Source organism: Micropterus dolomieu, linkage group LG01 (genome assembly GCF_021292245.1).
Source record: "Micropterus dolomieu isolate WLL.071019.BEF.003 ecotype Adirondacks linkage group LG01, ASM2129224v1, whole genome shotgun sequence".
Classification (NCBI taxonomy): Eukaryota; Metazoa; Chordata; class Actinopteri; order Centrarchiformes; family Centrarchidae; genus Micropterus; species Micropterus dolomieu.
The window spans coordinates 2,949,356-2,966,472 of record NC_060150.1 but is presented as its reverse complement, the minus strand read 5'-3'; the positions used below and the strand labels follow the sequence as shown (position 1 = coordinate 2,966,472).

General features: G+C 42.0%; 1 protein-coding gene across 1 annotated transcript; it reads left to right on the top strand.

The window, feature by feature from the left end:
* The first annotated feature begins 2,966 nt into the window (after positions 1-2,966).
* Positions 2,967-15,427, top strand: LOC123973020. Its single transcript, XM_046052856.1, has 6 exons — positions 2,967-3,020; positions 3,299-3,465; positions 4,215-4,360; positions 6,457-6,534; positions 7,467-7,650; positions 12,263-15,427. Exons 1-6 carry the CDS (start codon positions 2,967-2,969, stop codon positions 14,934-14,936), a joined length of 3,303 nt encoding a protein of 1,100 aa, XP_045908812.1. The 3' UTR covers positions 14,937-15,427.
* The last annotated feature ends 1,690 nt before the right edge of the window (positions 15,428-17,117 follow it).

The window sequence follows — 17,117 nt, the reverse complement described above, 5'->3', positions numbered from 1 at the left end:
ATGACGCCGCCCCGACACCCGGAAGTCATCGTCCACTGCGCTGAGCACGTCCGCCTCCTCGGAGTCGGATTGCTGCAGCGTCTCCGGATCCAAACCGCGAGCGGGAGAAGCCGAGAACGGGCTCCCGAACGAGGAAAGGAAGCGTCGGAGCCAGCGGATGAAGGTCGGGAAAAAGCCTCAGCCGTCCCGAAATCCTCCGACAGATCACGCTGTGAACCCATGAGTGAAGCCGCCGGGCCGCCTCAGCGGCCGCAGGGCCCGCGCCGCGGGGAAAACACATCCGGCCATCCTCGGAAAGAGAGCCATGCTGTACCTCAGTACCCGCACGGAAAGGGCTTCGCAACGGGCGCAGGCAGCCCCCTCGAGAGCTGCCCGGGCGTGCTCCATCCCCAAACATGAGACACACATCTCATGAGAATCTCCATCCGTGATGTACCGAGGGCAAGAAAAACACACCTTCTGTACATCTGGTTGCAGGACATGCTGGTAGACTTACCCTGTGAGGGAATCTCTTTTTACACTGAGAAGAAACCTCATTTTACCCCGAGAAGAAAACTCATTTTACCCTGAGGAGAAACCTCATTTTACCCTGAGGAGAAACCTCATTTTACCCTGTTAGGGAATCTGTTTTTACACTGAGAAGAAACCTCATTTTACCCTGTTAGGGAATTTGTTTTTACACTGAGAAGAAATCTCATTTTACCCCGAGGAGAAATCTCATGTTACCCAGAGAAAAAAACTAATTTTACCCCGAGAACTAACCTCAATTCACCCTGAGGAGAAACCTCATTTTATCCTGAGGAGAAACCTCAGTTTACCCTGAGGAGAATCCTCATTTACCCTGAGGAGAAGCCTCATTTACCCTGAGAAGAAACCTCATTTTACCCTGTGAGAAAACCTCTTTTTACACTGAGAAGAAACCTCGTTTTACACTGAGAAGCAACTTTGTTTTAACCTGAAAAGAATCCTTATTTTACCCCGGCAAAAAACATAATTTTACTTGAGAAGAAACCTTATTTTATCTCTTGACAAAAAGAAATTCTGAGTAGAACTCAAGTTTTTACCTAATTTCTCTTTGAAGATTTCAACATACATCAGCAGCTATCCATCACATTAACATCTAATGTCTTGATCAGTCCTTCTCCCCAGAGGGTGAACCCTTTACATTTTAATGACTCTGTGACCTCCCTGCCACCTTCAGGACAAGCTTTTTTACAGCAGGAATCATCAGCTGGACTCACACCTGTGGCATTAAAGTTACAGCACTGAGTCTCCACAGATGCCCTTTATTGAAATTCAGTTGACGTCTGAAAATCATTTGGAGTGTGTATGTGCAGGCATTTGTGAAAACCACACACACACACAATCTGAATATTTCATGTGCAGTGTGACAGCTCTTGTCAGGGCTCACAAGTGTCACCCTGCCTCGCTTGCTCCCTCTCTCTCTCACTCTCTTGTTGAGGTGCAGCGGTGAAGCTAACGAGCTCAGTTTGCAAATGAAGCCGTCATCCATCACGACACACATTTTTTTTTCAAGCTGCAATCATTTCGAGAGAGCTGGGGGGGGGGTCCTCTCTTTGGCTTCTTCTCTTAAGGTGGAACTTCTCTTTTACCAGTAATTTGCTTGTTCTTCTTCTGTTTCAGTTGGTGCTCAAACTGTGGTGTTTCATATGGATGCTGAAGGGTACCTTTTGTGTCAAATGGATAAGTTTTTTTCTCTGTGTCATAAAGCATTGGTTATTGATGCACCAAGATGATGATGATGTGTTGAAAGTTCCCACCATAAGCAAGCACTTGGCGGCAGTGGAAAGGTAAAACTTTGTTTAAGAGGCAGAAACCTCAAGCTGAACCATGGCTCAGGGTGGGCGGCCATCTACCTCAACCGGTTGGGGGTGAAGGAGAGAGAGTGAGAGAGTGCTACTTTTATAGTATTTCCACACCGAAATACTGCTTAACGGTCGGAGTCTTTATCAAGACTTTTCTATTATTTTGTAAGACGAGACCCAATGGCAGGCAGATTTGGTGGTGTTCTACTCAAGGACAGTCGAAGCTACTGCATTTCTCCTTTAACTGATGTCCTTTGACGTTGTGTTTTTCTTCCTTAAAAATAAAATAACTTAAAATGGCATTTTACTTCCTCCTTCCCGAAAATCTGCGATGTGCGATAACATTGTTATATATTGAGATGACAATATGACTTCCAATAAATAAGCAAATAATGAAGTGTGCATATTAGATGCCTGGTTGTTTTAAAATTTACTACAGGAATAGAATTGAAAATTTTAAATACAACTTAATATTGTTTCTTGAGCAGCAACATTTACAACAGCAAAGTCACTATGTAAACTAAATATCCAACATCACAATACTGAGTGACGTTTAGAAATAATGAAAAACTCAGACATCAGTCAGTGTCAGTCCTTCTTCCTCCTCCTCTCTGCTGTTATTCACTGCCTGCAGGTAACTTACCTCGACAGCAGTAATGAGAACTTGGACCATATTGATTTTGGACTTTTAAGAAATTTTGGAACAGGATACCCTTAGAGCCAGGTATCGATTCCCATCCCTATTCATAACGGTGAGCATGGTGTCTACTTAATTGTGAACAATTTTGCCTGTGGAGTAGGGCTGGGCGATGTCTACAAAATTTCCATCAGACAATGTCTGCGATGAAACATCGGGATGGACGATGTCATCGGGGGCGCGGGGGCAGCAGTCGTCTTATGTGCATGTGTTCTCGCACAGACTTCACTCGTTAAAAAAAATTGGTCGTGGTCCAGGTAAAGCAACGGTGAACACACATGGTGCAGATGTTGGTTTCAGTTGTTTGATAGGCTATGTCATTAATAAGCCAACGTGCGGCTCACCTGCTGCCGTGATAACGGTTCGCGGGTGGAAATATACGGAAAAAAGATGAGTTCTCAGTCTTTTAGGCAACTTTATAAAACATACTGCTGATGGAGAAAATGGAGCAGACAGGGGGCAGAGAGAGGTGGGGCAAGCCAGGGTGTTTACCTGAGGTATGTCAGAGTGTGGGGAGAAGAGAACTCCAAGGCAAAGCATTCTTAAAAACAATAATAAGAATGTTGGACATGTGGTCATTAAAACCTGCTTTCACAGGGTGGTATAATGTGAAAATTTGAGAGTTTTTTTCTTGGGGGGCAGGGTTTTACAATCACGATGCCGGCTCAACGTCGTGATGTCTGTCAGCCATCGCCGATGGGACGATGGCATCGTCCATCAGCCCTACTTGAAAGGCTCTCATGTCATTGGTGTCCATGTGTGTCCTTGTGTCCAGGAGGTGGTGCTGTACTGTCTGGAGCGACGCATCTGTGACGTGAACCATCGAGACAACGCTGGGTACTGCGCCCTGCATGAGGCCTGCGCCCGTGGCTGGCTGGGGATTGTACGCCACCTGGTGGATCATGGAGCTGACGTCAACTGCAGCGCTCAGGATGGAACCAGGTACGAGTCGTTGCAAGTTTATACCAGCTAGGCTCAGAGTCTGCCAGCTGTCCAGGACTAAAATGTCAAATTAACATCAAATAAGCAGCAATTAAAAATGCTCTTCTATTCTTTTTATGTTAATTAATCATAGGTGGTGATTACCTTCGTAGCTGACATTAAGGTGTAATGTCATATTTCTGGAATATTTGGTGGAGTCTTTAAGGTGGAATCTGATATTCTATTTCTGCATAAAATTACTTTAAAAGTAGAACTTTGTATGCAAATGAGCATGATTGTTCCATGATTGATAACTTTAGTGTTATAAATGCAGTCTGGAGGTGGGTAATAGCTTCATTCAGATGGGACTACTATGTAGATAACTGTATCATCTGCATATAAACAAATCTTCTTAATGTTGACACAGCAAAACAGTTGATAATATAGCACCTTGTGGTGGACCTCACCTTTACCCACACACTTAGATACTTTTATGTTATTTTGTGTTTGTTTCATGGCTGCATTTAACTATTTCCTATTATTTGTTTATAAAATTTTACATCACAGTTTCTCAAATCTCAAGGTGAGATTCAAATGTCTTGTTTTGTCCGGTCAACAGTCCCAAACCCAAAGAGATTCAGTTTATTTTGATGTAAAACAGAGAAGCAACTAACAAACTGACACCAGAGACATTAATAAATTGGTTGACCTGCTGTGCAGAGCTGTGAAGAAACACTATTAATATTTCCTTTGACTGTTTTCTGTTTCAGACCTCTGCACGACGCAGTGGAGAACGATCACGTGGAGGTCGTGCGTTTACTGCTGGCCTGCGGCGCCGACCCCACCCTCACCTCCTACTCTGGACGAGGACCAATCAACATGACCCACAGCGCTGCCATGGAAACCTTTCTGGAGGGTAAGAAGGAGAGGGAAGAAAATGTGTGTGCTGCCTCCTCGTTATCTGCTGCTGATTGCAACACGCACACGCACAGATCGCCAGTAACTCTGTAACTGGTAACTTGTGGCTTTTCAGTGCTGCCTTCTGCTTAAAATGTAATTAAATTTTTTGATTAGTGTGAACCAATTAGTCTATAGAAAATGACTCCACTCATTCTGTGGTTGCAGCTTTCCTCTGTTTTATATCTGGGTAAACTGAATATCAAGACATTTGAAGGGGATGGCTTTTTCATTATTTTCTGACATTTAATAGGCTGAAAGATCAAAATTATTGAGAGATTAATGAGTGATGAAAATAATCATTAGTTAATGATGTGGTGTTTTTTCATTTTTTATTATTTGTTGGAGTCGAGGAAGGGTGGCAGCTAATCTCTGAAAAGTTGTAAATATCGGAGTTTAAAGATTCTAAAACCAATATACTGGCTAGTATTCGTTTTTTAATGAGTGCATAACATGTTTGTAATTAACATCTTTGAAAAGGATACCCCTATTTCAGTGTTACTGTTGGTAACAGCTGTTGTGTTTTCTTAATCTTAATCAGAGTTGGAAATGACACATGTATCACCACTAGGGGCAGCAAACACATGTCAGAAGTGGCGCTATTAAAAAAACAACAGAAGTAGAAAAACATTGTTTTTAAAAAGACACAGTTTTGGCAAAATACTAAGATCATCATGTTAACAACTCGCAAAACAATGCTAATATGCTGATGTTCAGCAGCTATAATCTTGACCAGTTTGTTATATTTCTTGTTAAAACATTACTAATTAGCAATAGTAGTATAAAGACAACATACAGCTGAGGCTGATGGGAATGTAATTAGTTCTGCAGGTATTAGGTGATAAACCAAAGTGTTGGACACATTAACATGTTGACCTGATGTTCGGTAGATAAAAAGTCAAAGGATCACCAAAGTTATTACAGCTCATCCTGAGGGGAACATGAACCACATTTTATCACAATCCATACAAGATTTTTCAGTGTGGGTCAAAGAGGTGGACCGACTGACCAACTCTTCATCAAGCCACTAGCATGGCTGAAAAGTACATTCAAGTGTCATAGACGGATATTCATCCATCGTCAACCGCTTATCCTGGGTACAGGGTCGCGGGGGGCTGGAGCCAATCCCAGCTGACTTCGGGCGCAAGGGGTACGCCCTGGACAGGTCGCCAGTCCATCGCAGGGCCACACATAGACAAACAACCACTCACACCTAAGGACAATTTTTAGGGTAACCAATCAACCTAGCCTGCATGTTTTTGGACGGTGGGAGGAAGCCGGAGCACCCGGAGAGAACCCACGCAGACACAGGGAGAACATGCAAACTCCACACAGAAAGGCCAGGGCAACCGGGGTCTGAACCCATGACCTTCTTGCTGTGAGGCGACAGTGCTAACCACAGCACCACCGTTAAAATCAAATATGTTTGGGTTAACATGTTAACTTGGACAACTCTGATATCCTGGTGGTATCATGGAGTGATGGTACACAGGGAAAAATTATATATATATATATAAAAGGAAATAAAAAAGGAAAAGAATGAAACAAATTTAGTGCAAACGAGAGAAACATCGGTGTAAACAAGAAGGAAATAGACGGGAGAAAAGTGTGTGTTTCTGTGTGTGTGTGCTTGCAAGCCTGTCTGATTATCATTCCCTGCCTGTATTTGTTCTCTCTTTCTCTCTCTCTCTTGCTCTCTCTCTCTCCAGAGGGGTTTAATGAGGCTTGGCTGTTGAATCCCAGAACAGCTTACCGCCACACACACATACGCGCACAAACTGAAACACACACACAGAAACACACACACTCCTGCCATCATCCGTCTACTCAGCGCCAAGCGCCACGGCGACAAGCCGGCACCGTCTGAGCACAAACACTTGTCTTCTTCTTCCCGTCTTTCACTCTGCGTCTGTGTGTGTGTGTGTGTGTGTGTGTGTGTGGTTCTATTGTTTTCATCTCACTGCCTTCATCCTCTCTGATTGGTCAGCTCTTTGATCGACCACAAAATCCACTAACTCTGCATTTCTCTCTTTCTCTTTCTCTCGCTGTTTGCAGACTATCTCTCCGACCTCCAGGGAAGGTCAGAGGGCGATCCAGGAATCTGCTGGGAGTTTTACGGCAGCTCCGTGTGCGGTAAGTTTACACACAAACACAAACAGAACAGTGCATTGGGGAGATAAACAGGAAGGTTCAGCAAGGATAAACAATTTAGGATTAAAGGAACAAGGCCTAGAAAACCTACAACTTAAGACAAAAGTTAGACGAAAAGAAATATGTGTCAAACTACGACAACTAGAAAAAATAGGATGAACTCCCACTTAACCGATAACAACTAACGACTTGATTCCAACGGGCACGGCTACGTCATGGATCATTGTACACAATGCTTGTGATTCCACCAGACGCACTGCAACGCATTTCAGAAGCGTCCCAGAAGCAGCCCTCCGTTCTGCATTGCGGACGATACGCAGCGTGTCTGTTTTATTACGGAAGACGCATCAAGCTGCACAGATCAGATCGTACTGGGCAGGAAGTCAGACACAGAAACGGGATAGATAATCCAGTACATTTTCAAAATGAAACACCCGGTGCAGATTCCCGATTGTATATAAAAAATAAATACAAAATAGACACAAAAATAAACAACGTAGCCTACATAACCATTATTCAGGGACAAATGACCAAATCAGCAAAAACCAAACAAATCAGTAAAATCAGGCAGTCAAAATGCTCTGATTCTGAAATGCTCCCTGTGGGGTACGAAGCCGTGCAGAGGACGTACCAAAACCGGGTCGAAGACATAATGTTGTAGAGCCGTGCCCTGTGAAATCCACATGTAAAAGAACTACTGCTCAACCAATTAGGACTAAAGTAACTACCGCTTATCTAACCAAGCCTAAAGGTTCTACTGCTAAACCAGTTAAGATAAAAGAACAACCTCTCAAGCAATGAAGACTAAAGGGACTATGACTAAACCCATTTGGACTCAAGAAACTAGCGCCAAACTAATCGAGACTAAAGGGACACTCAGCGCTCATCCATAATGTTATTCTGTGTTTTTGCAGAGCCATCCAGTGGGGGAGCAGTGTATAACATTCTTGCTGACCCTCCGGGGCCAGAGGAGGAGGAGGAGGGTGAAGAGGAGGACGAGGATGAGGAGCAACGAGCCAGGAGAGAGGTGTTTGAGTTTGAACTGTCCGACCGGCCACTGCTCCCTTGCTATAACATCCAGGTGTCACTGTCCCAGGGGTGAGTTAAAGTTCCCAACATCTAGGTGTTTTTCTCCTAGGGTTGGAATCACAGACCGGGACTGAAGACGTTAGGACTAAAGAAACTAGTACCTAAGAGATTGGGAGGAAATAAACTAGTTCTAAAATAAGTTTAATAGTGGTAGGGCTAAAAGGACTATTACTAACAACATTAGGGCTCAAGGAAATGTGAGAAAAGAATGAACTTTGCTAAGAGTACTTATGATTATAGTAACTAGAGTTTAAAAATGGTTTCACAGGACTAGGGCTAAAAGGGTATGAGATCATCAAATTAGGACTAAATGAACAAAGAAGACATGAACACACAGGAATATTAATATCCGGGCTCAAGGAACTAACACTAAAGGAACCAGGATTAAAGAAAGTAGAGCTAAAGAACCCATGATTAAAGGAACCAGGGGTAAACAGAGTAGTGCTTAAATAACTGGGACTAAAAGTAGGGGGTAAGCTCATTGGGACTAAGGTGACAATGACAAAAGGAACTACCCCTAAAGGAATTGGGGTCAACATATTAAGGCTCAAGAAACTTGGACTGAAAGAGTTGCACATTAGGACTTATGGACCTCAGACCTCAGGAACTAGGGCTAATCAAACTAGGACTAAAGGAACTGGTGCTAACCATTAGGGATTTAAAGAAAGTAGGACTAAATGAAGTAGGTTAAACAAATTGGGACTAAAGGAAGGAAGACTAAAGGATCTGGTGCTAACAATAAGAGATCTTCAGAAAGCAGGACCCAAGGAACTTAGTTCTAACATATTAGAAGTAACAGAACTGTAAAGAATAAGAATGAAGGAATTATGGCTAAACAAACTAGGACCAGAAGAACCAGGGCTGAAGGAAGTAGGACAATAAAAAGGAACTACCACTCAAGGCAATAGGACTGAAGGATCTAGCACTTAACACAGTTGCTATTACTCAAGGAATAACAGAACTAGGGCTTAACATATTAGGGCTAAAGGAACTAAGACCATTGGAATTTGGGCTTAAGGTACTAAGGCGTAAACATTTTACATATAAGGGAACAAGAAGTAAAGAACCTATGACTAAAGAATCCTGTGGTAAACACATTACTTACAGCACTAACAGGACTTGGGCTAAACGTACTGGAGCAAGAGGAGCTAGACTAAAGAAAGTAAGGCTAAACACATTAGGGCAAAAGAAAGTAGGGACAAACATAACAGAACTGGGACCAATTAAACTTGGACTAAGGGAACTAGGAGTTGTTGTTGTTCAACTCATACTGGAAGCATTTCAGGAGTGTTTCAGGAGTGTTTCAGGAGCGCAGGGTTTTGCCTTCCTGATTTTTCTGACTTGGTCAGATTTAGTTGATTTGGTAATTTGTCCTTGAATTTTGTGCTTCTACCATGGTTAAATAGCTACGTAGTTAAATAGTATCTTTCTTTTGACCATTTTAATTGTGTTAATGTTGATATAAGGTGTCAGCACAGGGTGTGTTATTTTGAAAATTGACCGGATTGTCTATGCCATTCCTGTGTCTGACTGCCTGCCCGGTTCATCGGCTCTATGCCGCTTGACGTGGCGTCCGTCAAAAATAGACTCATAGCGTTTTCTCCACAGAGAGCCGTTTCTGGAATGCGCTGCAGCTTGTCTTGTGTGAGCACCATCAGCGCCAAATCCGTACCGGCTGTGGTTCTGTCAGTCAAAGACGGTTGCCGCAAATGTGCCTATTCAAAACGATCCAACTAAATCTTTCAAATCAAGACAGCAAAATGTTTTTTAATCACTGGAGATTAAACTGTTCACTATGATGTAATATGAATATACTTAAGATATGAAAAACGTTGTTCTCCAGAACATATTTAATTTCTAACAATGACAACAATCCAACAAAGTAGCAACACAAAGGAGTGATAAGAATAACCATAGATGGTCGATGTGCTAGCAGCTAGGGTTAGCCCGTCAATATGCATACAATCGCTGACCTAGGTTTAGGCACACACCCCTGTGATGGTTAGGGTTAGGGGCTTTGGGAAACTGTCAACGCCTTTATACTAATGTAGCTAGCTACCTAGCCGGTCTAGACAGGGCGTCTCATACAGATGCGCCCGGGGGTGTCTCATATGGATGCTGAAGGGTACCTTTTGCATCAAATAACGCTATGTCAGCCTTTCTGAAAGCATCAGTATTTGACACCCTGAGATGAGAACAGACAACAACACACAAGTAATTATTAATAACAGGCACATTTGTAGTAACCTTCTTTGACAGACAGGACCACTTTTGCGCATGTGCAGATAGGGATCCGGCAGGCAGCACAGATTTGGTACCTACAAGCACATGTGTCGACTAGAGTGGCCGCGATCAGCTGCGGCGCAGGCGTTCCCTGTGTGAGTCGGGGGTAAAGGAACTAGTATCAGGCTTATCAGAACTAATGGAAGACGGATTAAAGGACCTTTTACTGCATTTGAGGGCAAAAGGGCTAAAAGGGCCTAACTCTAACACTAACACACTTAGACGAAATTAGGGCTAAAGGCACTCTCACTAAAAGAAAAAAGACGGAGAACTGAAATAAAATAGTGCAGCTAAATGAAGCATACCAAAGGAAAACTAACAAAGACCACACCCGCATACACACACAGTTTGAGGTTTCCTATTCACACTCTTTTTTTCTCTTTCACCCTCACACAGTCTTTCTCAGTGTTGTTTTAACACATCTCCCACTTTTTCACACACACACTCCAATTAAGGTGGTGGAAAGCAGCTTAGAAAAGAAAGAAGGGGATAGCGGAGGAGGGAGAGAGAGAGAGCGACTGAAGGGTAGTGCGAGTGAGAGAAAAAAGATCCTCAGAGGAGGAGATGGAGAGAAAGAGAGAGAGATAAAGGCAGGACAGACGGAGAGGTCGTTAACGAGGATTGCATCGCCGTGGCGACGCGGCTAATTGGCTTCCACTTCGTCTTCCTCCCCTGTCGCTTTTCTCCTCCCCTCTCTTTTTCTTCTTCTCTCGCTCTCATTTTTTTCCCCCTCTCGTGTCTGATGTAGTATTAATGGCTCCTCCTGGGTACAAGGCCACCGGGTACTGACACTCGCACGCACTCGCACGCATTTCATTGGCTTGTTTAACATTCCAGCAGCAACTGGCTTTAAAGCAACATGTGGCCTTGTCCACTGCTCTGTGTGTGTATGTGTGTGTTAAGTTTCCTTTGCCCTTGACATACACACACATTGACAGACATTGTGAATCAATAACAGCTCCATTGATGTCGAGACTGTCTTCGGCTGCAACAGCAGACTATATAAAAGAGAAACTGTCTCTCTTTCTTTTCTCCGCCTTGCTTCTTCCTTCTTCCCTCTCTGACATTTATGTAAGCCACATTTAAAATGTTGCCTTAATTGAATGTTTAATCTATAATATAACACATCTGCACTGCTTCTGTAATACTCATTTCCTATTCTGTCTTGTCCTTGGAGAGGTCTGACATTTGTTTTGTCCGACATTGAAAAACTTGTCCATCACAGACGTGCAAAACTTCTCCACAAAACAATTATAATTTCTTATTATTTAAAGTTTGATAGAACAATTGAGATGAGCATCATCCTCTGCAGTGGAGAATATTTCAACTGATTAGTGTCGGGTGATACCATTTAGCTGTTCAAGTCAACTCAAGTCAGTTTTATTTATACAGCCCAAAATCGCAAATGACAAATTTGCCTTAAAGGTCGTTACAATCTGTACAAAAAAACAACTAGCTAGCTTGGTCAGCACTCTCAAGACGGCTTGCAGTTGTTGATCAATTGATTGCGTCAATTGCATTGAACTGATGTCAGTCCAAAATGTCTGCCTTGTGTAGTGCTGGACGATATGGCCAAAAATGTTATCACATCATAGTTATCTTGAACTCCCGGCCACGCCCCCCTGTACATCTGTTGAAGTCTGACGCCGTTTATTGTGTTCATGAATTTCCATTTAGGAAAATAAATAAAAAAAATAAAAAATAAATAAATTTTCTAAGCAAATTTGTCTCGTTGCCTTTTCTACACCAGATTGAAGAGGAAAAAATATTTTACTATACACTGCTTTATCATTGTTTTTAAAAAGCCAGTGAATGTCACAAATGTGCAGCAGTGGAAGAAGTACTCAGATCTTTTACTTAAAAGTAGGGCTAGACGATATGTTATCACGATCAAAAAGTTTCATATCTTTCGATACGGATAATTATCACGATAAGTATCAAATCGTTATTTCTTTCGAGTTTAAAGGCTGATTTTTGCTCCAGAGTGAAAGTCAAAGAAACCTGATGGTTACTTGCGGTTTAAACTCATTCGTCCTTTTTCCTCAACAAAATAAATATCTTAATAAAAAGTCCTAATTCATGTATGATCTAAGTGAATAAAATCAAACATTTGTGGAATATTTACTGAACATTTGTAATATTGTTATTGAAAAATTATATCTCGCGATAATTATTATTATTTTATTGTCCAGGCCTTATGCTTTTTTACCTTGAGTATTTTTTACCATTTCCCTTTATACTCAGTCAGAGACATAACCAAGATGTTAGAAATACTGAGGTCAGGAGTCAAAAGTCTTGTGTAAAAGTTCACACTCTTGTTTTTGTCTTGTTCCTGCAGGTCCAGGAACTGGCTCCTCCTCTCCGACGTCCTGGGTCGACTTCGGATGACATCTCGATCTTTCCGGCGCCTCTTCCCACAGCTCAATGTGCAGTCTGTCCCTGAGGATGAGTTCTACCGGCAGGCGTCCCTCTCGCAGCTCCTAACGGGTCCTGATGAGCAGGAGTTGGCCTCCTTCAGGCCGGACATCAAGGACCCTTTGGAACTGGTGGAGGCCACCCCTGAGTTGGCCGGTATGCTCGGCTCTTCCCTGGAGTTTGTCGACACTCGCTGGGACTCGCTGGAAGCTACTCCACCTCCAACGCCGCCCCCACCAACATCACAAAGACTGTCATCAAGACCACCACAACGTATTCCAACGTCATTAGCACCACAGCGACAGGGGGCAAAAAAAGCAGGTGCTAAAGTGGACAATTTATTGCAAAACAGGACTGCAGAGTCCGGACAAAGCCTAAGACTTAAAAATCTGGGATATTCTACTCTGGCTAAGATTGAAACCAAAATGGATGCTAGCATGTGGGAACCAGGAGAGCTGGGAAGCAAAAACGCTCGGGTTCCTATTCCTGCAAAGCCAAATGTGACAGTGAGTTCTACCATGTGGGAACTGCAAAGATTACGAAGTAAGAATCCTGGGATTGCTAATTCTGCTAATCTGGACACTAAAATTGACTCTAGCATGTGGGAACCACAAAGACAACATTGTAAGAATACTGGGATTGCTAAATCTGCTAATCCGGACTCTAAAATAGACTCTAGCATGTGGGAACCACAAAGACAACTATGTAAGAATCCTGGGATTGCTAAATCTGCTAATCCGGACTCTAAAATAGACTCTAGCATGTGGGAACCACAAAGACAAAGTAAGAATACTGGGATTGCTAAATCTGCTAATCCGGACTCTAAAATAGACTCCAGCATGTGGGAACCACAAAGACAACAATGTAAGAATGTTGGGGTTCTTAATTCTACTAAATCAGACTCTAGCATGTGGGAACCACAAAAACAACAAAGCAAGAATACAGGGATTGCTAAATCTGCTAATCTGGACTCTAAAATAGACTCCAGCATGTGGGAACCACAAAGACAACAATGTAAGAATGTTGGGGTTCTTAATTCTACTAAATCAGACTCTAGCATGTGGGAACCACAAAAACAACAAAGCAAGAATACAGGGATTGCTAAATCTGCTAATCTGGACTCTAAAATAGACTCCAGCATGTGGGAACCACAAAGACAACAATGTAAGAATGTTGGGGTTCTTAATTCTACTAAATCAGACTCTAGCATGTGGGAACCACAAAAACAACAAAGCAAGAATACAGGGATTGCTAAATCTGCTAATCTGGACTCTAAAATAGACTCCAGCATGTGGGAACCACAAAGACAACAATGTAAGAATGTTGGGGTTCTTAATTCTACTAAATCAGACTCTAGCATGTGGGAACCACAAAAACAACAAAGCAAGAATACAGGGATTGCTAAATCTGCTAATCTGGACTCTAAAATAGACTCCAGCATGTGGGAACCACAAAGACAACAATGTAAGAATGTTGGGGTTCTTAATTCTACTAAATCAGACTCTAGCATGTGGGAACCACAAAAACAACAAAGCAAGAATACAGGGATTGCTAAATCTGCTAATCTGGACTCTAAAATAGACTCCAGCATGTGGGAACCACAAAGACAACAATGTAAGAATGTTGGGGTTCTTAATTCTACTAAATCAGACTCTAGCATGTGGGAACCACAAAAACAACAAAGCAAGAATACAGGGATTGCTAAATCTGCTAATCTGGACTCTAAAATAGACTCCAGCATGTGGGAACCACAAAGACAACAATGTAAGAATGTTGGGGTTCTTAATTCTACTAAATCAGACTCTAGCATGTGGGAACCACAAAAACAACAAAGCAAGAATACAGGGATTGCAAATTTGGCTAATCCGGACTCTAAAATAGACTCCAGCATGTGGGAACCACAAAGACAACAAAGCAAGAATACAGGGATTGCTAATTTAGCTAATCCGGACTCTAAAATAGACTCTAGCATGTGGGAACCACAACAGCAAGGAAACAAATCCACTAAGAGGGTTCCTGTCAAGTCCGATGTGGCAGTTGGAACTAGCATGTGGGAACCACAGCGACTACGAAGTAGGAGTGCTGTGAATTCTGACACCAAAAAGGATACTGCCCTGCCCGAACCACAGCAAATACAAAATACGAACAGTGCTAATCCTACAAATTTAAATGGTGCAGTGGATGCTAACACGTGGAAACAACAAAATCAAGGGAGTAAGACCGGCGGGGTTTCTACAAACCTAGGCGATTCAGTTGATGGTAGTGTTTGGGAACCACAACGACTGAGAAGTAAGAATCCTGCGATCACCATCCCTGCAAAGCCGAATGCTACGGTGGATGCTAGCACGTGGGAACACCAAAGAGTAAAGAACGTGAGTGGCAAAGCGGCCAAAAGAGAAGCTAACTCTAGTGACAACCAAGACCAAGGAGGTAAGACCATAAAGATGGACGCTGCCTGGCAAAAGAACCTGGGCAATGTCAGAGTCCACATCAGGGACCTGGGGATGAAGGTGGGGGGAGGTACCATCCGGAAAGACGTCAAGAAAGTGCAAGGGAAGGCCGCTGGGAAGGGTGCCAGGGTTAAAACAAGGTCATGACAACACAATGTAACCAGGGAAATGAGAAGTTGTAAATCCTGTTGACTTTCAAAAAGAGTAGTCACACTGATCTGCTGCCAGACGGAGAACGATTCTTCTCCACCAGAGGAGTCGGCAACAATAAGGTATTCCATAAAGACAATTAACAATTGTAACACAAAATCGAAACATACATACATGTAAATATTGTAAATGTCATATTTGGACATTGAAAAGGACAGTACATCCTCTGTGGAGAGGCTATGGCTGTATTGTGTGTGTTATATGTATACTGTAAATATGCATTTTTTTATTTACAGTTCAAATATCACTGCTGTTAAATTTGTTATTTGTAAATGCAGTCTGGTGTAAATACAATGCAGTTTCTGTCATGTGGATTGTTGGTTGGGAGGTTGTTTGTTACCTTTGTGTGTAATTTTGCATTCAGCATCCTGTTGGCTTTCGTCACCAAACTATTTATTGTCCAATAAATATAAACAAATATGTCTTAATATGTTGTCTGAATTAAAGTTACATATCAGCTAGTAAGTAAGCAGAACCTTGTTCTACTTGTTAAAGGGTCACAGCTAAATGCTAACATTAACAGTCTGTCCTCATACCTGTTAGCTTTTTACAGGGTTACAGTTAAGTTTCTTTAAACCTGTTAGCATTACAGGTGTTTCTTTATAACTCTTAGCATTGCAAGGAGCCACAGCTAACTTGTTATTTTTGCTAGGCTCAGTTTCTTTACACCTGTTAGCATTGCAAATGCTTAGCATTTCTAGCAGTCTTTCCAGTATCTGTTAGTGCTGCACATTCGCAACTGACTGGCTACTGGCTAACAGGCTAGCAGTTTCTTTAAACTTGTTAGCATTACAGATGTTTTCTTAGCACTGCAAGGTCACAGCTAACTGGTTCTTTTAAACTTTAAGCATTTCAAATGTTATCAGCTAACTGCTTAGCATTGCTAGTAGTAGAGCAATACCAATGATCCAAGCTAACTGCATCGTTGCGAGCAATCTCTAAAAAAGTCACAGCTAAGTGCTTCCTATTATATTATTATATTCTATTTATTCCAAGTCAGACAGCAAATCCAAATAAATGAGTAATTTTTGTTAATGCAAAAATGATTGTTGATTATTTCATTAAAAGTTTAAAAAATAATTTATTGCAGCATTTCAACCTGTGAAGGAGAATCCAACCTGACAGACACACAGGATGGAGAACATAACGAATGCAGATGCTAACACACAGGTGCACTGCATGGTACAATTAAGCAATTAACATCCAATCATGCTCTGTGGCATGTATGAAGATGCAGAGCAGCCAAGCTGATTCTGATTTTGTATCGCCATGGCAAGAGGAAAAGATCTAAGTGACACAGATGGAGCGAGCTTCAATTACAAAGACGGCTCAGCTGGCTCATGTTTCAACAGGAACTGTGACTGAAGTGACTTCAGCATCTGAGGGAAAGACGTCAGCGAATAGAGTGGGGATGACCCTGATGAGATATGTAAGGAAAAACAGAGGAGCAACTCTTCTGGACACTGTATTTAAATTAATATTAATATTTAAAGAGAGAGAAATACGCATGAAGACACGTGTGTATTTACATCCAGTTGTTAAAATGTGTAATTGGATGTTCATGTGCATTTTATTGAGAGCCCAACCTGTGTGTGTGAATGTTAAACAGCTTGTAATTAAAGGCGGCGCAGTAAAACGCAGCAACATTTCATTTCTGCTGGACAGGAAATTAAATTCCACTGATTGGACGGCTGGCCTCTCTCTCTTTCTCTGTCTGAGGAAAATAAAAAGTGTTGAGTTGAAACCTGACACAGGAGGAGGTTTTATTTCAGGAAGGATCTCTGGCTTATTGTTGATCCCTTTAAAAGACAGTTCATCAGGTATTTATCAAACACAACTACTAAATGCATTTGCTCCATCATGAAGTGTCTGAAAAACGTATTTTTAACGTTAAAAACTGCTGCATAATTAGGATACAGACATTATTTAAGACTGTTGAAATTTTAGGGAATAGGTGTCTTTTCAGAAAATGGATGAGAAAGGAACGAAACGTCCAAGCTGACATCTTGTTTTGTCTGAACAACGGTCCAAGGTTTTTCAGTTTACTGTCACATATGGTTAAGGAAAGCAGAAAAGGACGAGCTGGACTTTTGGCTTAACTTTTTACTTGAAAAAGCT

Excerpts from the sequence above, each read along its gene's own strand:
- LOC123973020 (XM_046052856.1), top strand. The coding sequence starts at position 2,967 with ATGGAGCAGACAGGGGGCAGAGAGAGGTGGGGCAAGCCAGGGTGTTTA. Across the intron at positions 6,535-7,466 it reads TTACGGCAGCTCCGTGTGCG|AGCCATCCAGTGGGGGAGCA; the intron begins GTAAGTTTACAC and ends GTGTTTTTGCAG. Across the intron at positions 7,651-12,262 it reads CAGGTGTCACTGTCCCAGGG|GTCCAGGAACTGGCTCCTCC; the intron begins GTGAGTTAAAGT and ends TTGTTCCTGCAG.